Consider the following 24696-nt stretch of genomic DNA (forward strand, 5'->3'; position numbering starts at 1 on the left):
GAGCACCATGTCCAGCTTTGAAAATCCCATTTCAGAGGATGATGTGAGCTAACCTGAAAATTAAAGGAAGTTTGATTCATCACTTAATTAGCAGACAAGAATAACAACAGATAGAGACAGGAGCTGAATTTCAGCCTAGAAGGACACTTCAGTCCATCCACCAAAAGAAAACACAGCTTATCAAATACATGTTAAATAAATGAGCATTGCTGTTTCTTTTCACTGTATTTCAGTGATGTTCTTTCCATTTTCAGTCAAAACCTTTTCAACTGTAGAAAAACTCCTGTCTTGACATCATACAAATAAACTAACTCAGGACCCACAAGTAACTTTTTAACCTACTAGAATATCCACAACATTAAATAAATGGATAAATCTGAAAGTTATGCTTTCAATTCAAAATACTAGCTCTTGTTTTGATAAAAGGGTACACTCAAAAATGATACATCCTGTATTAATAGGGTCAATTCTGGATAGAAAAAACCCTGTTTCACAGAAACAGTCCAGCTTGAGGGGATTTTGACAGTAGAACTAATATTTCTGAGCCTTTTCATTCAAATTTTGCTAAATTAGTTCAGATTTGCATGGTACTGTTTGACTGATGCCCACTGAAAGCTCTAATACTGAAATACTATGGTTCCAATTTTGTCATGTCACTTAGGTGACATTCTTACACTGTTACAGATTTTGTATATACATGAAAAGTTATACACTCTGTATAAAATATATACCTACAGACTAAAGATGTGAAAGTGATATTGATATGTTGCTTTACAGAGCAGGAATCCAGTGAGGAACATTTAAATACCTACAGTCTGTGCCATCTATTAATTTCCTTAATAGATCTAAATTTAAATACCTCTGACAGATTTCAGAAAGACATAATTTGAGGAAAAATGAATGTTCAAAAATTATTAAAATTATTACTTCATTTCCCCAAAATTGTAACCTCTCCAAAATTCCCTCATCTATATGGTTTAAACTTTTTAAGAGTTGTGGAAAAAATTGGTGAAGTTTTTGCTCATCCCTCATGCCCTTACAGCAAAATAATCAGAAGATCCTGAGCTTCCCAAGGGGATGTATAGAGCTCTCCTCCTTTTCCTGCCAGGTCCCAGAGGAAGAACTTTTAAAGTGGATATACTTTCTACAATTGAAAAATAGTTCTGTAAGCAAGGCAACTACTGTAACTTGGTTTCCAAAGCAGCTTTTTCTTTTATTATTTTTTATTTGGGATTGACTACTGACTTGGTAAACTGAATTATACTTAGGTGCAGTATACATTCTATTTCAAAACATTACCATCAGAATTCATGCAGTCTCATCCATAATCTGAATTTTCTCTTCTAGTGAATTATGGGAGCTGTGAGCTCCAACCCAAGTTTGTCCCTTGGGTATGGCTCTTATGAGGTGTCACCCACACGTGCACTCTCTGATCTGCAAGGAGAGTTGAGCACACACTGCAGCTCTTCCCTGAACACAATATCAATCAGGTCTTCCCTCTCCACCCAGCCAGCAATTTTCCACAGTATTATAGAAAAATATAGACATGTACTATTTGACAGGTAGAGAACAGCATATCCCACACAGCTCAGTGTATACAGTTTATCATAGAAATGCAGCTTTTTGGAGACCCTTACCTCTCCATCATAATTGCACAAATTCAGATAATGGGTAAAAAGGTTACCGGTGAAAGAAAGCCTGCCAGGTATTTTTGACATGACCAATTTTTGGAGGAAATCATGCTTTAAAAATAGCTCAAGTATACTTTATGCTTGGGTCTGAGTCATGATCTCACAGCAAATAAGAACAGAGGTAGGCCAATTATTCTTTACCTAAACAAATGTCCAGACATTCAGTTTTCCATAACCATAACTCCACTTTATATACTGCATAATCTTAGCTGGAAGGAGGCATGTTCAGCTGCCCTATTCATCCTCCAGGTGAAGTCCTCCTTCAGCAGATATAGAAATAAATGTTCATATAGGCAATTGAAAGAATGTCTACTGTTTCATGCCTGGGCTCTGTTTCTACATTGCAACTATAAATTCCAAGAGTTATCTTAATAATGCTCTTTTCCAGCTTGAATTTTTTTATCTAGATTTATTGTGTAATCTAATGGCCCATGTTATTTCTCTATTTCTAATACTAAAATGAAATAATATGGTCCCTATACATTATCAAAGCTATGTCTCAAGCTCAAAATTTTGAACCATTAACTGTATCATGTTGCATATCTGATACCAACCCTAGTTTTGCTACAGGTTTTCAGACTACTCTAAAAGACAGTAAAATTTCTGATTTTTCTTTTTTAAATCACAGTAAAAAACCTGCATTTCAATTTGAAAAAAAAAAAAAGTATTGGTAGTAAAGAAGAAAGCTAGCATTAATTTTGTGAGATAATGAACATTTGTATATACAAGTACTGTATATACAAGATCTTTCTTCTCTGCCCTAGTGAATCTAAAACAGTTGCAGAGGAAACAAAAATACTGTAGGCTAAATACTAACATTCTTTGCTTTGCTATTCTTTTAATAATGAACTTCCTTGGATAGCAAACCCCTAGTCTTACATGTGTTCTGTATTTGTAGGTACATCCCTGTCAGGAAATGCTGTGAAATAGAAGTTCCTGACAAATAAAGTTCTTGGCCTTAAACATTCCATAGATATTACTCAAATGTCAGACAGAATATTTCCTAAACTTTGGCCATTATTCTATATCTATTTAAAAACCATAATGTTCTTGGAGATAATTAGTAATACACATATGGGTTATATGGTCACTGGTGTTTTTCATAAAAACAAAATAGGGAAAATGTAATTAATTCCACTTTCTATGGTGCTATTATTACTTGCTTCACATGAAGAGACCATAGTTATGAATCCCACTATATCCCCAAAGTCCTTTGGCCCCCTTCTAATAACTAGGGATGGAACAAACAGGTTTTGTCTAGTTTTGGATCCAGCTGAATATGAGATAACCAAAGGTTTAGTCTAAAAGTATTGGCCTTGCATTCCAATCACCATGAACTGCAAAGTAAAGAGCAGAGGAAAAACCAGGGAGGAAACTGTAATGGAGAAAAATAGAGTGAAAAATAAAGCAAAGTGAAGCAATGTGAAGCCAAGTAATAAGGCAAATATCAAAACTCAATAAAAGGGCACAGAGGAAGGAAATTGAAAAGACAAACATTAGTATATCCTCTGCTTTTCTTGGAGGAAAGTATGGGTAACAGAAATTCATAAAGTTCTCGAATCAGTAACACATCCCAGAGGTGAAAAAATCCTATTTTAATTGATTCAGTCATGAAAGTGAAAATTAAAAGAGAAAGGTTTACCTATCTCCATTTTTATTTAAACCAGCAAATCCTTAAATGATGTTCAGTATGTAAACAAAGTCCCTCACCAGGTGGGAAATGCCAGAACTCAGACTGTCTCTGCAACCCTGTTTCCCACTCTTGGTCTGAAGACTAAGCAACAAATTTTGTAGCCTGGGTCAAAGTATTCCTCATTATAAAATAATACTTCCTTTCTCTTTTAGCAAGATGAACCCGGCATCCAGAGAAATTATGGTCTAAGTTGTCCATTAAATTCAGATGAAGAGTAACAGGTAAGTACAAAATGACCTTCTTGAGTCCTTTGCATTAGATAGTATTTCACACAATAAAACTGCAGCTGACACTGACTTCAGTTACTGTTATGTGGTTTCAGCTCTGCAAATCAGAACCCGTGGTCTCAGATTTGCACATCCAGCAACTAAACCAAACCACAAATCCATACAGCCAGCCTTCCCTTGTGGCAGTTGAAGCAGTATGTCTGTCTCTGCCACACAGCCCTCAGGGGCAGAGAGATCCACTCTGACCTTTCATGGCTTTACCTACAAGGGTTACTTTTGCCTCTGCCTCAAGCTGCCCCCCTGCTAATAGAACCCAACCTCTCAGTTAAGTACAGCTCCTCATGCACAATGCAGGGCAAGAATTCTGTAGAATGCCCCCACCCCCCCCAACATATAATGTAATTAAAATGAGTCATCATGCTTTACAGTCCTTGAAATTATAGCCACAATTTTGTATTTCCTATCTGTTGTGCACTGAGCTTTGCTGGATTGCTGTTAGCACCACTCATTCATGTTATCTCTTTGGTATTAATTGAAAATATAAAAGAAACCAGAAATAGTGTTGTGTTGCCCATGTAAAATTCCACAGTAGAAACGAATCCAGACAAGCCAGCTTGATCTCCTGTGCACATACACACAACCATGGGGTTTCACTGACATGACACAACAAAGAATGGGATTTGGTCAAACTCCTCTTCCATGTCAGGTTGTTTAGGACCCCACTCCCCACGTAACAGAGCCTCCTGCTCCCAGTTCTCTATTTCAGCCCTTTGATCCACCTAAAAGCCATTTCCTACTTTAGCCATCTCATTCAGCCTATACCTGCACTCTGCCACCTCTTCCACTTTTCCTCTTTACCATTTCAAGACCACATAAACACCCTTGGCTGCTGTTAATGCTCTCTTGTATTAGTCAGCCTTGCCTCAGAGCCCTGCCTTGTGGCTTCTATGGTTTTTTTGGCTTCTGCCATATCTGCTGTCCCTCCACCACCCAGGTCTGTACCTGCTTCTCACAAAACATCTTTCAAATCACTTTGGCCAGTGTTCGGAGTTTACTGGGAGTCATCCAGACAGTCCCATTTCCAGAGAAAAAAACCTACACTGTGCATTTCCATCACCCTTATAGTATGCTCCCTTCAGAAGTATCAGTATTTGTACTTCAACATCTCCTACAAAAACAACTCACAGTAACATAATTAAAACAACCATCCCAATGCAGAAAGCCAGTACTTAACAGGGCTTAATTCATGCTCAAGAAGACAGTAAGTGTAAGCTATAAATACTAAAAGCACATGCCATGTTTCATCACTACTGATATACACTAGATTTCCCTTTACAGAAATTTCACCTAAAACTCTAAGCAGTGAGTGCAACCCTTGCTTGAAGTTGTAAAGCATTACATAGCCCAACAACATTTTGATAAAGTGAGTAAAGTGATAAAGGAACAGCGAGTGCCATAAAAATCACATCCCATTAGAAGGATACACTTTTTGTTCTGTAAATCCCACATGATTTCCTTTTCTCAATGCACCAAATAAATGGGAAAAAACAAAGGGAAAAAACCTGCTGTTTAAAAAACTTTAACCTGGTGAAAAACATACTGTTACAGGATTTTCTATGAAAGTTTTCAAATTTTAAAAACTTGACTGGGAAACATAATTTACTATAAAATCAATAAATATTGGTTACCAGGGCATAAAGAATTGTACATCTGGTTTTGGTTTTTTTTTTTTTGGAATAAAGATTTTACTTTTTTGCAATACATCACAAGTTCAAAAATGAGTTTCCACATTACAGTGCTAAATAAGCAAGAGGTTCTCTGAGTGAGACCAGTAATTTAAGCCCTCCCACCTCCAGATTTTCTATTTGCTCTCTTCTGCCATTAATAAAGTGCTTCAAACACAGTTTCCTTTGTAGAAACAAACAGATCATCTGTCTCCCTGAGTAAGACTAGGTGTCATCACTTTTCCCTTCTTTTTGAAATAATAAAAGTCATACTGCAGGAAAGAAAAATTCTTTTAAACCTTATTCAGGTGGGAATAAAAACTGTGACCTTGGATGCCATGTATGTGAAATGAAAGTACAGTTTCAAGTTACAAAGGTCTATAATCTACACTTCTTTTTCCTATGGATTTAGGATGGAGGGACAGCAATTTTTATTCTGTACTGAAGGGATTCTACTTCTTGTTCATATTTAAATATAAACTGTATGAAGAGAACAATTAGAATAGTACTACTTTTATTTCCTGATTGAATGGCAATTTACCTCATTTTACACCATGCAAATTAAACGGCTACTTTTAAATGCAGTTCTAAGGAGTACTGTCACAAAAACTAAGTTAAAAAGAGGCAGTGCTCCTGCAGCCCATTGCTCAACAGCTCAGTGAAAGTAGATTGTAATCTTATATTATCCTCCACATTTGTTTGCATTCTGAAAGCATTTAAGCCTTTCCAAATACACTTGATCTGTTTAGTTTTTATACAAGAAATAGTTGCAGCTGCTTTGTTAGGACCCACAAAGAAGAGTTTTACTTGCAGGGTTTAAAGATTCTGTGCCTGCACTGATGCCTATTTTCTCTTTATTTTTCCCTATTTAATCTTTCTCACACTTCTCCCACTTGAAACCAATATTTCAAATAAAGCTTCACAATACAGTGGCACATTTAGACTGTAAAAGATTTTGATTTACCATTTTGACAGCTCAACATTTTTAGCTTGTACACAGCACCCAGCCAAAATTGAACAACAAAAATGTTTTGAGCCCTTTTATTTTCAAAACAAATGCTTTATGTACAAGGATCTGTTGTTTAGAAACAACACACACACATACATACACACATATACCCCCATATTATACAACAATTGATGCCTGGGGTTTATTAAAAGCACAGTAATTGCAAAAGCATTTGATTTTTTTTTTTGCAGCATGAAATTACCAGTTACCTTTCAGGAAAGGAGCCCTCCGTGGCACAAGCCTTTCTGTGATTTCCACCTGCTCTTGCTGATGCTGTTTAACCAGGTTTCCTTCGCTGCCAGCTCTCAAAATCTTTTCACCTAGCCTAATTTTTCGTGATCGGCTGTTAAAATCTTCTTTCCTAGACAAAGGCGATTTAGGAGCTGTATTAGCCGGCACAGGTCGAGCCAAGCGAGAGGGTTTGGACATCCTGCCTATGCAGGAATGTACCTGCTCCAAAAGCAATTTCTAAAAAAATCCTTTGCAGCTCACTTTCCAGCACAGAGGCTGGGGAGTTTGTGTGTGCAGCGCAGCTGGATGTGAAGTGCTGTGCTGCCAGCCTGATCAGTTTTAAACACCCAGCGCTGGGTGGTCACGCAGTTTCCCAGACCTGTGGAATGCAAATGTGTGCTGGGGTAAAACAGATGACTCTGTCCCAGAGCTGAGCCCCAGCCACGCTGTGGGGAGCAGAAGCTCTTCCAGGGGCTGTCTGGAGCTCCTGGTGAGCACTGAGGAGCGCCCTGGCACGAGGGGAATGCTCCACCTACGCAGGTACAGCGTGGAAAACCACCCAGCTCGGGGTTACCTCTGCCTGTGGGACCCTCCCGTGCTCCTCTCCCAACCCTCTCTCTCAAACAAACACTTTCTTGTTTCAGCAGATTTCCTCACACTGTGCCAAACCCACACTGCTTCAGTTCTGTATGGTACATGCCTGATGTCAAGAACACGTTTGTCTTTGAGTGAAGCATGGTGCAAGCTCAAATTGGATTAAATGATGCATATTCTCCTAGCACTGTTTTATCTAGTTCACCAAAAGAAAGGAAGGATTGACAGCAAATATCATCTCTCTTTGAAAAATGGCCCAAATCCCTTATTATTAACTGGCATTGTTTAGGAAGCAACACTGCACAGAATATTACCCATTATACTTTCCTATTTCAATGGTACATATATATCTAGAAAACCCCTGGCTTCTTACACTCTACAGATAACCATGTTCTTTACTGACTCTCTAAAGAAAAAATTCCTGACCTCAGGCTACATTATTTCAAATTTCAGTTCCTGGGTATTCATCTTTGAAAATGCCCAAGCAAATCCTGCCTAACTTTCTCTGCCAGCTCTGTGCTTGTGAATGCTGCCAAGACAAAGAGCATTTGGTCACATGAAAAGAAAATTCTATTCACCATAATTTTGGAAACAACTTCTAAAGAAAAACAACACAGTGCAAACAAAATAAAACATCACAGCTACAGTTACAGTAAAATCTTCATGCTGTATTTTAAAATGTATTTCTCAATATCCCAGGCAACCAGTATGCTGCATCTCTAATAGAATATGAGGGTCCATTTTCTTTCAAAATTATAATAAACAAGCAAATCAATATTACAAAAGCTAAACCTACTAACAGATATTTAGGAGAAATGCTTAATAAGCAAAAAGTGAGGAAAACGTGCCTTAATTATTGCAGCCATTCCTCATTTTCTGAGACGGCAATTGTGCAATGCAGTAAAATATTTTTGCAAGTTATTTCTATATTTTTTCCAAGAGTCCTACATTAAATAGGTACTTGTTTATGCTTCTCTGTAAAGCATGGTGTCTATTGCTTTTTTGCCCCATCAAGAATGGGCCAGATTAAGTGCAATACAGCAAGCCTTGCTATGATATTATTCTGCATATTATATTATCAACACAGAAGGAACTCTGAGTGGGAAGATTTCTACTCACAAGGAGAGACCTGAGGGGCATGAGAGTAACTGGGCTCATTAGCAGTGCTCAGGCACAGCAGGTCGTGCAGAAGACAATGAAGAACAGAAACAGGGGTGAGATAGGATGATGAATGGAAAATTAATCACTTAACTGGGGTAAAGAATGAGTGAAGAAGGAAGAGAAAATGTGAAACCCAGTATGTATGTAACAGCTCAGTTGTACTGAGCCTAAGAAGTACTGTCATTCCCTCTCAAGATCTTGGACTGTTTGACCAATTGTAATTTTTAATATCTTCCATTATGATTTCTCACTGTGCAAGCAGACACAAATGCTGTATGCTTAAGAAGCTTTTTAAAGCCATGACAATAATGCCTCTGACACTACAAAGACATATTTTAATTCTGCAAAACACAGAACAATTGTGAAATAAAATCCAGTCCTGAGTGACAACAAAAATAGTATTTCAGTTTTTAAATCACTACTGCTAAAGTAAAATCCAACTGAGATTGTTGTACATTACACATTCACTCAAACTAAGCATCTTTATCACAGGTTGCTCGTGCAAAGAATGACCTCATCTGTGAAGGAGAATCTAATTAGATTGTCATGTTTCCTGTAACTTAAAATAATTTCTAAGCAAAGCAAAGACATCATGAATTCAAGATTTTCCTAAGGCTCTCTCTAGTGACGCAGCAAGAAAGATGAGGAAAGGGAGCTCCATCCATCAGCTTTTGCTAGGAAAGGTCCTAAGTTGTCCATTTGGATGCTAAGGTGACACTTCTGCACTGAAAGAGAGCAGTGACATCCTGGTTTTGACAAGAAAGCTTTTTCTCACAGCAGAGACACAGCTCTGCAGAAATGGGACGAGTCAAACACGTTCCTCAAACATGGGAAATTCCTGGAGTGCTCCAGTCCAAGATAACCATTTTCAGTAACATCTCAGTGTGTGATGGCACTGTGTCACGGGAGGAGAGGCTGGGAGAGCTGTGCCTGCCCAGCCTGGAGGAGGCATCTTATCCGTGTGCATGAACAGCTGATGTGGGCGTAAAAGGGGAGGGAGCTGGGCTGTTCTCAGTGGGGCCCAGCGGCAGGACAAGAGACCAAGCACAGATTGAAACACAGGGGGAAAAAGAAGAATTTAAGGCTTTTTGTAGAGTGAAGGTGGTTAGACACTGGCACAAGTTGAACAGGGAGGGCATGAAGTCTCCATCTTTGGAGATAAGCAGCACCCAACCAGGCACAGCCCTGACCTGCCTGCTGTAGCAGAGTCTGCCTGAGCTGGGGGTTGGACTAGGCCATCTCCAGACCTGCCTTCCCACCCCCCAGAGTTTTGTCATTCTGTATTACCAAACTTTTCAGAGGCTGTTTATAATCTGGAAGCTTAAATATCTTGTAATCTGTCCAACAGTAGATGTACAACCTTTCTCCAAAGCCCCAGCAATTAAACTATCCCATGCCTGACTGCCACTCCTGGGAGAATTTGCTTCCTTTCTGGTCATTCATCCCTTTTAGCTTCCTGCAGTCTATGGCACACTGTTCCCCCAAAAATGTCCTCTTTGTTTGTTTGCTTCAAAGGCTCTGAGATGCGAAGGTCGTGATTCTGGCTATCAGCATCAAACCCTTAAAAAAACATCCCCCAAAAAACCAAAACACCAAAAAAACTCCACCCCAAAATCTCCCCAAACCCTGAAATGAACCATTGCTGAACATCAGCTGAGGTTGCTTAGCAGGCTGTGTTTCAGGCTGGATGCAGACACAGTGAATCAGTGCTCTCTGGGCTGGAACAGCACGGGGGCGCAGCCAGGGCTGCTGCCAGCTCTGCCCCCCACCCACCTGCACAGGTCCTCTCTGCCCAGCCCAGCTGCCCTGGGGGCCTGGGCTCCTCCCAGCTGTGGGGCGGGTCCCTTCCTGCCAAATCCTCTTCTTCACCACAGGCTCTTATTGAAGTTCTCCAGGGAGCAAGTCTTTCATCAGCTCTCAGGCTTTTTGAAACCCCAAGCTACTCTTTTGAACTAAAGAAACCCAAAACAAACCCACAAAACCGAAAATAAACAAACCAAAAAAAAAAAAACCCTAAACAAAAAGTTCAAAACAAACCCAGCCCTTTCCCCTTTGATTTCAGATAACCAACTTCAGCTAGATAGAGACATCATATTGATGTAACTTACCATTCAGCAAAAGCAGTTCACTTTGTCAGGTTTTCATTAAGTGCTGTAGGAAGTTTTCTAGTGCTTTGGGTCAATGAATGAACTCTGCCACAGCCTCACACAGCAGAAATTAATATTAAGGGACCAACAGTGCAGACTTTGCTTTTGAATATTCACACATATAAGTAAACAAGTAATATTTTTAGAAAACCATACACTGTTTAAAACATTGTCCTTTTAGTTTTAAAACTACCCTCTTCTCTTTCCGGCCTAGAAAATAAATTGCTGCTGAAATATGACAACAAGAATTTGTTAAGAGTTAGCAAACAGAAGGCATTTTTACCATAGCATATTAGATAGGTTATGATACTGCTATAAACTTCAGAAATGTTTGTGCCCTCTGGGATAAAAGAAACGTGACTATAGATGTTATTAATCCAAACAAAGCATTTGCAAAGCTTGAAATTTCCTTTTTTGGGCAACCATGGAATTCTAGTTTACATTTGCACATAAAGAGCTGGGGAGAGGAGAGGATCCCTTGCATGTGAACCAGGAAAAATTGGGAGTTGATGCTGTACAGTTCAGGATATGGTGTTTTCTCAGCCTACCAAATCCTCCCCCAGATTTTGGACTGCAAGTATCTAGAGACAGAAAAATATGTATGCAGAAATATTTCAGCTTCAGCAGACTCTTTCTAAACTATTGACAGGCAACAACTGCTACACCAGTAAATGGAAGTTGCAGGTGCAGAAGTTAAAACTGCAAATTAATGAAGTCTTCTCTTTACAAAATTACGCAAGTAACCAGATGGCATAACATTTTCAGCATGAAATGAGAAATAAATGTATAGGCACCAAAAGAATAAGATCAGTGATGAAAACAATTTCAGATGCAAGTCACTGATAGGTATGTAATGTAATAATAATAATAAAAAAAAAGCTTGGTGCTTCAGAGAGCTACATTTTCCAGTAACTGAAGCATGCAAAATTAGTGACAAGTTAATTTTGCAGATGTTACAGCTTTCTTAGAACTATGTACCAGTGCTTTATTTCTCCATATATGATTTCTGAAATAGTTGCATAGTACAGAAGATGCTCCACATTCAATATATTGAGACCCATTTTAAAACATTTCCAATAGATCTGAAGACATTCTTGCAGGGACAATAAACCATGCAAAAGGAACCTAGTCATTCACTCAAAGACAAGTGAACCCCTCCAACAGAAAGCAAGCTGTATTTATGGCAAGTCCTGTTACTCTTGAATATGGTCTTAAAAAGGAAAGTCTGTTAAGGACTGCTCTAATATAATAGCTGGCTAGAAGATTCTATAATTAAAGCAGAGTTGTCATTTATATCAGGAAATTCTGTTCCAGAGATTTACTACTCATCCATAAAAATTTAATCTCAGTTCCAAGTCTTAAAAAAAAAAAAAAAAACTAACTTAGAAAAAAACCCTTCAGGTCTACTATATGTCCTTCTATTCAAAATTTAGAAAATTAAACCATAGCAAAAACTTTCTCAAAGATAAAAGCATTTACAGCTGTAGAATCTAAATACCTTATTCTGCCACAAACCCAGAAATACCATGAGCAAGGGCAAAGTTAATTTTCTTTATTATTTTATCACTTCTGCATCTTATATTTTGCTTTGGTACCAAGGCCTTCAAAGTCCTGGTTTGCCTGAGTACACAGGTCTGTGGCCTACTACTGAAGTGTTTGTAAAGACTGAACCATATGAGGGTTATGGTTTTCTAAAGCAGTACAGGTACACCACTACTGTCCCTCACCTGGTGTTGTCCTCAGGATGCCTTTTGACAATTGCTCTTGGTTCCCTTCCCTGCCTGAAGGGTTACAGGAGCCCAAGCACACTCAGACTCAGGTAACTGCATTTATCAAAGGGTGCACCATCTGAGGAACAAAGCAATGGGGCAAGTGTGTGAAAACACAGCCTTTCATGTTTACAATGTTTGCCAAGATTGTTGCTTTGCATCAAGATTTCCAATTTATGCCAACTCTGATGGCAGGCTGGGGTGCTTCATCCTGATGAAATGAGTTAATCACTAATTCCAGACAGAACAATCAACTGTGAACAACTGCCCATGCAACTCATAACAAATACTTTTTTTTGCAGAATGTTTCCTTTTCTATATATCAGCCACTCACAAAAGAATACAAAATTCAAATATTTATGCCATATTTAAATTATTGCTAAACTCTAGCAAAGTATTCTGTGATTTGGCTGTTCTTGGTGCTATACTGCTTGGCTGTAATAACTAAAAGTGCTAAAATCTCTACAGTCTTGGTTCAAAGCTTTTTCACTTGTTCTGATCTTTTAATCAAATCAAATAAGAACTTAGGCTCAATAAGTTCTTAAAGGAATACCCATTAGCTATAAATCACAGCAGATCATCACTATTGTTCCTTCATTGTTAAGTAACATGTAAATACTGCTTTCCACATCTGCAGTTATTTCACATGAGATTCTTAAAGCATTTTAAAATGTGAACGAAATTATCTTTTGCCAAATTTATAGCATTAGTAGCTTCTTGATAAAAGAGAAAAGTGTCCGACTTTCAAAGTCTCTTTTGAAATTATGTAAGTGAAACTATGATTGGCTTAGTCTTTATTGCCACTGTAAATAGGGGAAGGAGAGAAACAATTTGTAACACTACACTGACATTTTACTCTGAAGAAAATGTTAGTTTCAAATGTTAGATGCTAATTTGTTTTAGCATACCGGCAACCCTTCTCTAGCTTTTTCGATCATCATTTTCAAATGACCACCTCTTAATAAAAGAATAACCTTTAGAAGAGCTCTAACACATCAAAAATACAACACAGAGAGCTTAAAGCTTTACAAAAGATAAACTATGCCTTACAGAAAATCAACCCCTTATGATGGTTTGAATGAAATCTTGGAATGAAGAGAAGAGGAAATAGGTAGGAAGCAAGAGCAGATTGGATGTGCCAGGAGACAGAAACACAATCCTTGACTGACAGAATCCTGTGCTCATGTTCAAGGCAAGATAAGTCCTTTTCATTGTTTCAATACTCCACTTTCATCGTGAAGTTCTGCATCATCCACACAAGGGGGAAAACAGGTAAGAAAAGTAAGCACAAAATGAATGAAAGGAAGACAATCTTCTGGCACATGGGCAATTCACTCATATCCCTCATGAAGTATTTAAACTGTTCCTCATTCAGCAAGGCTCCATCAATAGCACCTGGGTATGGGTGCTGTGGTGGTTGCTCTCATAAGGAGGAGCAAACTACAAAGAAAAGAGAACAATGGGAAGACAGTGGTGGTCCTTTGAAGATGGTGGTGAGAAGGAATATCTCTGTAGGGCACCTGTAGCTTTGGCACTCTTGGCTGGACTACCACAATCTTTTTCCACCACAGACCTTGGATGTAAAGAAAAATCTCCAGAGGTCTGGAAAGCTGAAAGGAAGTAAGCAGATATAGAACCCTTTATAGTCAGGTATTACAATAACATTTATTTGGGGGCTTTTTTAAAAGCAAAATAATTAGTCAGCACCATCTAAACCGCAGACATGCACAGAGAGTGTTCCACCAATGCAGTGCCCTTTCCTCAGGAGTGGCCCTGGAAGTGATGATTTAGTGAACCACAGAATATAAAATGAATTTTTCTACTTGTGAGACACAATATTTTTCAGACATCCATAAATGAATATTTCAAGAAATATTCATTTATGAATCCGATCAGCTGTCTGTGATTTTTGTGTAGTTTTGGCCATCACAGCAAAGGAAAAAATACTTTTTCTTTTAAGTCCTGTTTAAAATGTGCATCACCAGAGTACAACAAGCTTTAATTTTTGCACAATCTTACTTACATATATGATGCACAAGGTTCTTTCCTGTGTCAAAATTTCAAGTGAATGGTGCTGAATTTGATCCTTTCTGTCACTTACACTGTCCTTACAGTGAGATAACAAGTGCCCTATAATGCTGGCTGCATGGGTTTGAGTGAAATGTCTATAAACAGTCAGCTGCTTGATCCCTTGCTGTCTGAGCAGCTCTGGAGAGATAAACATTTTTGTTAAACAACAATAAAAAATCTGCAACTCCATTTATTGCCTTTCTGTAGCTATAGGTAATAGTTCAGGTAGTCTGAGTTTACCACTCCTCCTCTGAAAAGCAGAGCCATTGCACCCTCACCTGCTCAAGACATCTGGAAAGATATTTCTTGGTTACAATCTGCCCATACTTGTAGAGACTAAATGTTTGGAGATTTTATGCAGATTACTTGATGTCCTGCTTTGCTGGACCACATTTGATGATTTACTACCTTATTTACATGAATGACAACAAATGGTCCCAATTACTAGCACTTAAGAGTGAGGAGATTGCAGCACACAGCATGCTTTAGGAATGCAGAAATTGTTGCTTCCTTTATTTCTGGCAGATATTTGGGATGGTATCCAGGTTACCCTGATGGATCCTCCAACCTCCATCATCAGACATTGTTCATCAGGAACACAAAGGGAAAATCTAACACAGTGATCAAACAGCAGACAATAGCAGATGGCAATGAAGCAAAGAAATCAGAAATATTAGTCTTTCCAACCAAGAAAAATCTTGAAAAGAACTAATAACCCTATCAATAAAAATAAGGGCCTATGAAGTATGTTATTTTCTGAATGGAAAACTAAACTGATGACCATGTCAAGTACAATATATAAATATAAAACCATCTTTAAAAAAAGGTCAATGGCCATTTTAAAGTAGGTTAGCCCACGTTAAAATAAAGAGGACACTGCATGACCAGCAGTTCTGCATAGACCCATAAAGGAAGCTGGTAAAATGATGTTTTGAATGTATATTCTCTTTCCCAAGGACCACATTATTTACTATGTTCTACCAAGAAGTGTTCTCTCATCTGACTGTTCTGGATGCTATATTGGTTTGCTGTAATGACTAAAAGATGTAAAAAACATAGACTCTTAGTTCAAAGTTGTTTCATTTGTACTAATGCATTAATCAAATAAAGTGAAACTTTGACTTCAATATGTTTCTGTTTGATCCCAAAGCGTTAAAATAAGATTGATGTTATAAGGATTGCTACATAAAGGACAGACAGGCATGTACTTAAAAACACATGCAAAGAGAGACAGAAATAAAATAGGTGAAAAGAAGGAGAAGAAGAGCAGTAATTCCCCTCTGCTAAGACCTCCAGTGCTCTTAATGGGCACCAGTCTGCTGTCAGGAAGATTTCAGCCAGTCTGACCTGAATTCCTCCCACTGAAATGCAACCACCACATCTACCATGTTATCATATGAACCATAAAATAAACAGAATAATTCAGAAGCTATTAAAAATTAATGTTACAGATTCTGAGAGCAAGCCTTCATGATGTCCCTCATTTTAATAGTCCTTAAAATGCCTTTCAATGAAATGGTCTGTAGGGGGAAAGACTGGAATAACTTGGATCAAAAAAATCAGGTTTCTTACCTCAATAAAGACTCCTTGAAGGGGAAAAATAGGATGTGAGCAACTTCCATATCTGACATTAGAATTAAATGGGTCTTTTAAATCTTTGCTGGACTTTAATGACAAGTTTGTAAATTATTTACTCCCATGAAAAAATGAAGTTTTGCAATTTGGAATTCAAATAACTCCCAGATAATGTATAAGCCTAAAGAAAACTACTGCCTTCTCCTTTAAATATAAAAATCTGCAATGCTAACAGCCATAAAACATGGTGAAAATGGAGGCAGTGACCATAAACATTAGCTTTAAGCAAGTAACGCTATTCAGGTCTGGAAATGAGACCTTAATGTATATTTCACATAAAGCAATGTCTCCCACTGAATAAGATAATCACATTACTAGTCACCTGCCAAGTATGACACACACCTTAATGCTTTTGAAGAGCACTATTACATGAAAACAGAAAAAAAAAAGGGAAAAAATATTTCTTTGATTAGCAATGTTTCGGACATTTTCAGCCTAAACTTTTCCTTCCAATCTCTCCACAGTTTTGTACAGCACAAACAAATTACCCATCTTCTTCCACTAACAGGGACCACCTCTATTTCAGTCTATTTTGCAGCTAATAAGATCACAGTCACATATCCCTTAATATACAACAATTTCATTCTAGTTATTAAAGCTATGTACTTAGAGTTCTACACTCAAAAGTAATTTCACTGGTAATTTTAATTTGGTGGAACCTGAGCATATAACAAGAGTCTGGTCCAGATTCAGGATTTAATCCTATAATTTTTAAGTGAACTATGACTTATTTTATAGCAGCTGTTATAGTCTACATCAGCCTTGGTTCCACCTCTAGCTCAGCCACCAGATTCTGCAGTTAGAGTTGCTTCTTTGGTGGTTATCTCCATTTATTTGATAGAGCATCAAGTTTTACTTGATGTAACTCCTAAATATACTACAAAACTCCTAACGTGATGTTACTCCTAAATATACTACAAAGGCTGTCAAAACAGGAAGCCTTGCAGTTTGCAGCCTAATATCATCTACTTTTATTTGTTCATAAATAAATGAGGGACATGTGAGGGTGAGGGAACCTGGTGGAGACCAAGAAGCAATTTGGGTGAGAGAAGAGGAAAGAAAAGAGGATAAAAAAGGGGGAATATCCTGCCAGCTATCACGGTTCTACTACATTTGGCATATTTTCAAGTAGGTAAGAATATATGATGATAAGTTGTTACAGAAATGGGCTGTGGAACACAAGAGATGTGTCCATCTACCTGCTCTCATGATTGCCAGGAGGTGCCCTGAGGATTTTCTCTGTGGAGCAGCTTTGGCTCCCCTTTCCAAATGCCTGTCAGAGCATTAGGGAAGGGACCCCTTCATCCCTCCTTTCACTCTGGAGGGCAAGCCCTCAACAAGCCTTGGGGCCAGAGGAAGTCAGCACAAAATTCACTTAAATCTATGCTCAGGTGACACACAAATGTGATCCCCTGGAGCCTCTTTGACCACAGCTGTGATTACCATCCATTATTTCCAAAAAGTTTATAATTGGCTAATCTTTTTATTTTGGTTACTGTGAAGAACACAAAGTCTAATTTCAACAGGCTGCTAATGGAGATATGCCATATGCAAAGCACAGATCTCAGATTTACTCTGTGAGAGGTTAAAACCACCACACCCTGAGATCTTATCTAAGCCACTTTTCTTTATAGCTATATTATTCACTAATCGAAGTGTGTTATTTTACCAATGATTCATAAGACTCTAATAAAATCATAAACACACCGGTTAGACTTTGGGTAACTGTGTGGTTTTACTCATTTCTGAAAAATATCTACTACTGATGCAGAAAAAACCCACTTTCCTAGAAATACAAATGATGTAGTGGCAGGCTGGAGTGATGGTGTACTTCAGGGTGATTTGTTCAGCAAAAACAACAGGTGCAGCTGGTGTTTTCCAGCCATAAATCTTCCCTTTTGCAAGCTAATAGTAGGTTGCCAAGCCAGTGTGCACCTCTATAGATTATGTTACATAAAGGGAATTTTTTAAAGGTGCATAATTATCACAGAAGGTTAATTTTAGATGAATGAAGAATTTAAAGAACAGCTAATTAAACCCTAAAAAAAAGTCTTTTATTAATTTGGGGCAGAAATGCCCATTCCATTTACAGAATAGCAATTAGGATAAAGGATAAATCAATATGTTTGCATTTGTCAATTACTGTTATTCACCAAGCAGAATTTGGAAACTTTGATAAAGCATCTTCAATTCCTTCAGTCCTTAATTACAACTCATTAAATTTTCATTAACTTCAAGCTCAGTAAAAAGCAAGAGAAATCTTTGATGATACCAGTGTTGGCAGGACCATGTTAGATGCCAGAGATGTTCTTCGTTTTGTGGAAGTTACTTGTGTTTAGCCAGTTATGTCATTGCTATATCACAGCAACACATCAGGAAAGGATAAGAAAATGTCCCATGTCTTTGCATTTGAATTCACTCTATGTACACTTTAAAGCTTTGAAGCAACTTCAAGATAACACATAACTTGGACTTGAACTCCTAAAAAAAGGGACAGTGAATTGTGAAAGATATGTGGAGATTATTCAAGAATGCCTGCACTGCAAAAGTGCAGCCTGCATCTCACCATGGCAGCAGCAAAAGGCTTTGGGATCAGGGTAGCAGTGGTGCAGGAGACCTCACAAGGAACTGGGATGCTAAAGGCACAGAGGAGAAGAAATTAACTTGAATCCCCACCAAAGAGCAGAGCACCAAGATGGAAGTTGTGGGAAATCCTTCCCCTAGGAAAACGTCCTGCTGACCCTGGGGCAGATGCCAGGTCAGACTAAGGTGCTCAGGCTTTGAAAGCCTCCATGGATGAAGCCTGCACAAGCTCCCAGGGCAACTTGTGCCACTGCTTCACTCTCCTTGCATGGAAAAGATTTTTGTGATACCCACTCTGAATCTCCCTCATTCCCATTTCCGCCTGTTGTCTCCAGCCCCTCACCACACACAAGCAGCAGTTGTTTCCTCCCTGTGACCTGAAGGGCTGCAAGGTGCCCCAAGGTGCCTCTGACCCCGTGTGAGCCAGCCCTGGTCCTGCAGCTTTCCCCAGGGCAGCTGCTCCAGCCCCAGAGCCTTCAGAGCCCTCTGGTTTATGGCTGTGTGCCTGTGCTGGAGGCACCGAGCTGGGCAACGTCCAGGCGAGGTTCAATGAGTGCTGAGCAGGGGCACTGATTCCTCCTCTCAGCCTCTTGGTTGTGTCCCTGTCCATGGGATCTAGGACACTGCTGTCCCTGCATACAGACAAACCACTTTTTCATTTGGACTTTTGACTCTATTATTGATGGAGTCAAATGTCCAAATGAAAAAGTTATGATTATGATTTTTTTCATTTCAAGTAAAGGTGACCCAAGAAATAAGCATTTAATGGAACAAATACAATAATCAGCATGAAAGCTGAAGGAGAGATGTATAGAGAGGATGAGCAACTGAGAACTGCTCAGAAAAAGCTCTTAACACAGGGTTTTCAGAGGTATTTCAAGGCTAGAATGTAAATTTAAACATGTAAACAAAGAGGAAATGAATGTTATGCACTAAGGAAAAAGCATAAATCCTCTCATTAAGAGAACAAATTATTTGGTGTCCATTTGGTGTCTATTTTGGTGTACATTGATTTGAGATTGCTGCTTTCCTTCTTTGGTCCAGTGCCTGATAAAATGGTGTTAGATAAGAGTCTTATGCATAGTCTAATTTAGTGAATCACAGTTTAAAAAAAGAACTTCAATATCTTCTGAACTACACATTAAAAAAAAACTGTATTTAAACTAATTTTACATTAGAGCATTTCTATTTTTTTAAAATCAGATTTTCCATTGCATATTAGGGTATTTTCAAAAAGATTTTTAAATGAGACCTTTACTATTAGTCTCCTACTACACAGCTTATCTTGGCTTTAGATACCAGGTGACAAAGTTTTGTGTGTTTGTGACTTTAGCTTTTCAGTAGATGGGGCAGGTTTTTAAGCCCAGGGTGTGATTTGGACTGTTCCAACTTTCTTTTTTTTATGCACTTGTTTTTGAATATGAGACAAAAAATTTTATTGAGAAGGAAATAGCTCCCACCCAGAACTCATAAAATGTGTAGATCTTTGTAAAGGTTAAAATGGAACTCAAACATGTTAACTTAGCTACAGCTTCTGTACTGTGTGGAATATTTTTTTCATAGTACCACAAGAGAATCTTTCTTAAAAGAGTAGTTCTCTATAGAATTTATTCAAGGGCTTTACTTATTTTGCCAGCAGCATGGAAGCACAAGTGCTTTGAACCCCTGTGTGTTCAGTGGTTAGACTGTGCAAGTTTTACAAATGTTGTGCTGAACTGTGTAGTATAAGAAGGTTTCAAAGCACACACATATATATAGGTATATATCTGACATTAGTGAAAATGTGGTGAATATTATTACCATATAATAAAGTTAAAAATTTAAAACTTTAAGCAAAAAACAAACCAACAAACAAAAGAAACAAACAAATAAGAAAATGGAAAATAATCAAGAACAAATGCAAACAATTTACTTATTTCTCAAATTAAACTGCAACCATGGCATACATTGTCAAATTTCCTACCTTGGAATCAGCCACAACAACCAGATGTGACTTAAAAACTGCATGCAAGATCCAAGGTTGATTAGGTCAAGAAGGAGGAGCATTATAGTCCTCTCACTCAGAGGGCAACATTTGAACAACAAATCAATATGTAAGTATGTTGTTGCCTTTGTAAGTGTCAAGTTTTATATTACCCATACTTCACAGGGTAATTGCTGACTGCTTAAAAGCAAGATCTACTTTTCATTTTCCTCCAAGTCAGACCCAGACCTCACACCTAACCTTCAAAGCAAACCAGAAAATGTTAGATGGCCCAAGCCTGTCAGTGTTTAGGAGGCATTTGGACAATGTCTTATCTTTTGGTGAGCCCTGAATTGGTCAGGCAGTTGAAACTGAATGATCATTGTAGGTCCCTCCCAACTGAAAATAGTCCACTCTATTCTATAAAGACACCAGTTTTCTTCCAGACTGTTAGATTCTGCAGTAAATAGAAAATCATGCAAGACTATATGTAAGATATTAAAAAAGGTAACAGAAAAATATTATTCTGAACACTGTCACTCATTTATTCCTATGAAACGTGCATTTGCAGAAAAATACAGTGAAACAGAATTTGGATATAGCTTGTGGCATTCTATTCAGAATGCTACACAAAACCTGTGTGCCTGTGGGATACCCACTTCTTGTTACTCCACGTGCACTCTCTCCTCTTTCACCTAGGTCATGAGGATAACACTGATAATAGAAACACTCTGCGAGCTTAGCACCTCAGCTTGGCAAGAACATTGCTGCTGTTCCACAGCGAGCTGGCACAGAGGCCATGCTGACAAAGCAGAGCAAGGCTCGGCCCCTGCGAGCTGTGCCCAGGATTATGCTCCCCCACCAAACAGCTGCCTTCAATCACAAAGCCCACACTTCCTTTTTCAGCATTATTAATCTTATGAAAAATTGTCATTTTCCTGGTGGCTTGACATAATCCACGTGGCTGCTTAGCAACATCTTACATAGATGGCCATTTAAACCCTTTTGCACAATAAATACCATATGGGAAGGCTGGGGAAACAGGTGATGTTCATTGTGAGCCAAACTAGTCCTGTTTTGACTCCAGTGCTCTGATGAAAACTGAGGACACTGCTCACGTAGGGAGTTTGGTGCAGAATGGGTGAGTCACGACACAGTGTCACTCCTGAAAATACACAGTCAGACAGCAGCAAGTAGGGGCTTGTCAACTTCCAGGCAAGGATTTGCAAGCAAGTGTAAGTTACTGGAGCTGGTACAGCAAGAACAGCAAACTTTTTGAGGTGTTCTGAAGGATAGAAGAAGAAAAGGCTCTCATGGAGACGAATATCTTCCAGAATTATTTCATTAACAGGGACTCAAAAACTTGGAGTTTTGAGTTCTGTTCACTTGAAGCTGCTTGCTTGATACCTATAATTTCTAGACAATATCATACTTGTCATATTTCCAAATGCAATGCATGCATTATACAAAAATTAGAGTAAAAAGAACTTTCATCCAAATTGAATTCAATGCTTTTTGTTTACTAAGAGACTGAAGCTTCCTAAAAGATCACACCAGATAAAACTGGAAGAATTTTTCCTACAGCAGACACAAGCAAAACACAAAGGAGAGCAAGGAAGCAGAAGTAATATGAAACATTTCAAATCATGAAGATGACATGAACTGTAAGTTATCTGCAAGTGTTAAAACTACAGGAGGCTGTCAAAGAGCACAAATAACTTTTTCTTTCCCTTATGGCTACATATGAAAAAGTAAAATTTCCAGTCATACAAAAGCAAGTGTATTATTGTATATATGGACTGAAATTTGCCATAACAAGTACTGAGATTTTACTTGGTGCAATCAGCTCAAATTGGGGGTCTGCCACATCTCCTGATCTTTCACAAGGTTTCTTTTAAAAAATCAGGACATCACCTGCTATTTCTTATGAAGTCCTATGAAGTCCACAGAAATCTAAGATAATGACAAAGAAGCCCTAAATCAGTTAAAGGTGTCTGGATGACCCATTATCTTCTTCAGAAGTTTCACACAATGGCTGTATATTAAAAAAAATTGCAGCTTACCTGTAGTCCAAGATGAAACCAAATTCTCATCTAATGGCTCAGTCACAACCCTGAAGTCAAATAAAGGCTTTCTTCCCAATCTCCACAGCCTTTCAAGGGTCTTACAGAGTATGTTGTGACTGGTCACCCCTAGAGTTGTGTGTTCATGGCTCCCAGCCTGGGACATTCCTGCACCACACTCAGGCACGCTTAGTGCAGTGACAAATCCCTGCTTTCTATCACCTGAGTGAGGGGCTGCCATACTTCTGCAGTGTGTTTGGCTGTTTTCTAAGAAATTAGGATGAAAAACTGATACAAGTCAAGACACTGTAAGTTTGCAAAATCGTGGTTTTCTGAACCAACCGAAGAGGAAACCAAAACACAATCAAGAAGGCAGATGCAGGAATTCTCCTCCCTACACAGTTCTTCATGCTGGGCAGATTTAGAGAGGTGCCAAGAAAACAGTTAGTCAAAGGCTACAGTGCCCCATGAGGTGCTGAGACAGTCTCAGCAACCCTTCACATGGCTGCTAGCATGAGCTGAGACTTCTAAGGCTTCTGATTTACACAGTTAGGAGATGTTGTGCACCATCTGACACATAGCCCACATCAGAACCTTCTGATTTATTCCCACTAGGGTTGACTCAGGTCAGTCTTTAAATATATCAACTTCAAATCCAGCTTAAATCACAGGCAAAAAATACCTCATGTTTTGTCTACCAAAAATACTGGTATCTGATTTTAAGAACTCACAAATCAAATTAAGACTTGCTTGTTGTAAAATGACATTAGGAATCCAAAATACAAATCCTAGAAAGGATGGTTTTAAGAAAAATTGAAATGAAAACATTTATTAACAAAGCAAAATATAACTTTCAGCTTCCTTATTTTCCCCTCTCTTAATCTTCTTGGAAGCCAGCAGCTCTTACCAACACTGTTTATTGCTGAGGTATTACAGAAGTCACACCATGGGGCAAAACCTGCTTACATTACCCACACTGAAACATTGTAATAGCACAGGTACATCACCAAGGGGTTTGCTTTAATCTGTGGTTTGTTCTGCAGATAAAAAACACTTTTTACATTTTGCTTTGGAATCAAACTGGTGATAAGGAGCAAATTTGGTTCTGGTCTGCAGCCTTTGTGACAAAGTCAGTTAAAAAAACAGGACAAGGGTAGTAGGTCAGAATAGCATCAGCTCCCCTGAGCACGTGTAGCTGCTCTTAGAGTACACAAATCACAAAGGAATCAAAGCAGTAAAGTATAATCTGATGGCCAGTGTGATGCTGTGGGACACCTTTCTGCAGATACCAACCTCCAAGCCCCTTCTTATTGTAACAGAGCAATGCCAACAGAAAGACTAAGTTAAATAAGTTAAATAAGACCATCCAAATGTGGGCACCACTGTCCCTGAGTTTGCTTGATCTCAGTTTTCCCATTAATAGCCAGGCTTCTTCTAGCCTCATTTTAATCCCTTTCCTCTGTTTCACTTGACAGAGACTGGAGAGAGTCACAGACACTCACAGATCCAGCCCAATACCCCTGCAGATCCTCAGATAAGAATAAGCTGCCGGCCCCTCGGTAGAGGTTTGTTTAATTAACCCTTTCCTTGTGCCACCTGCCCCAAGGCTCATGGACTCTGTCACAGACACTCAGGATAGATTTAAAAGGTTGCTTATCCCTCAACTCCCAGTGACCTCAAAGGAATCTGCAAATACTTATTGTTTCTGACAGGCCATGTATTCAGATTGATAAACACAACCCTGTCAGATGACAAAAGAAGTTCTATTTTCATTTCAGTTAAAAGGAATGAAAAGCATTCAGCATTTCTTGGTGCCAATTTTAGGCACTTGAATTCTGAATTTCAGCTGAAACATTCATTAAGGTGATCTATGCCACCTTATCTTTTCCACCCAGACAGGTCCTTTGGTATCTGTCTTTAGATCTTTACATCTTTAACAATTGTTTGTATTCAAACTAATCTTCTATCCTGTATCTCCCCTCCATCAGATGACTTACAGGGTCTAGTTTTGTCCTACCTGTATAGGAGACAATTTTTCAAATACAAGCACTACTTTTATATAATCTGTGATGAAGGAATGACTACAGACACATGGTAAAGAATGCTTCATCTGAAAAATAAATAATGTTTAACTGC

General features: G+C 38.5%; 1 protein-coding gene across 4 annotated transcripts in view; it reads right to left on the minus strand.

Moving 5' to 3' along the window:
- KIAA1217 (KIAA1217 ortholog) overlaps positions 1 to 6903 on the minus strand; it is a 230281-nt gene extending 223378 nt beyond the window's left edge. Inside the window, exon 1 of one of the 4 annotated variants that reach the window (XM_036404068.2) lies at positions 6554 to 6903. In XM_036404068.2, coding sequence (XP_036259961.1) covers positions 6554 to 6773 — 220 coding nt within the window. In that variant the 5' untranslated portion in view covers positions 6774 to 6903. The remainder of the gene's footprint in view (positions 1 to 6553) is intronic. The other 3 variants (XM_036404095.2, XM_036404087.2, XM_036404103.2) reach the window with 3 other exon arrangements.
- Between the last annotated feature and the right edge of the window lie 17793 nt (positions 6904 to 24696).

Source organism: Molothrus ater, chromosome 1 (assembly GCF_012460135.2).
Source record: "Molothrus ater isolate BHLD 08-10-18 breed brown headed cowbird chromosome 1, BPBGC_Mater_1.1, whole genome shotgun sequence".
NCBI lineage: Eukaryota > Metazoa > Chordata > Aves > Passeriformes > Icteridae > Molothrus > Molothrus ater.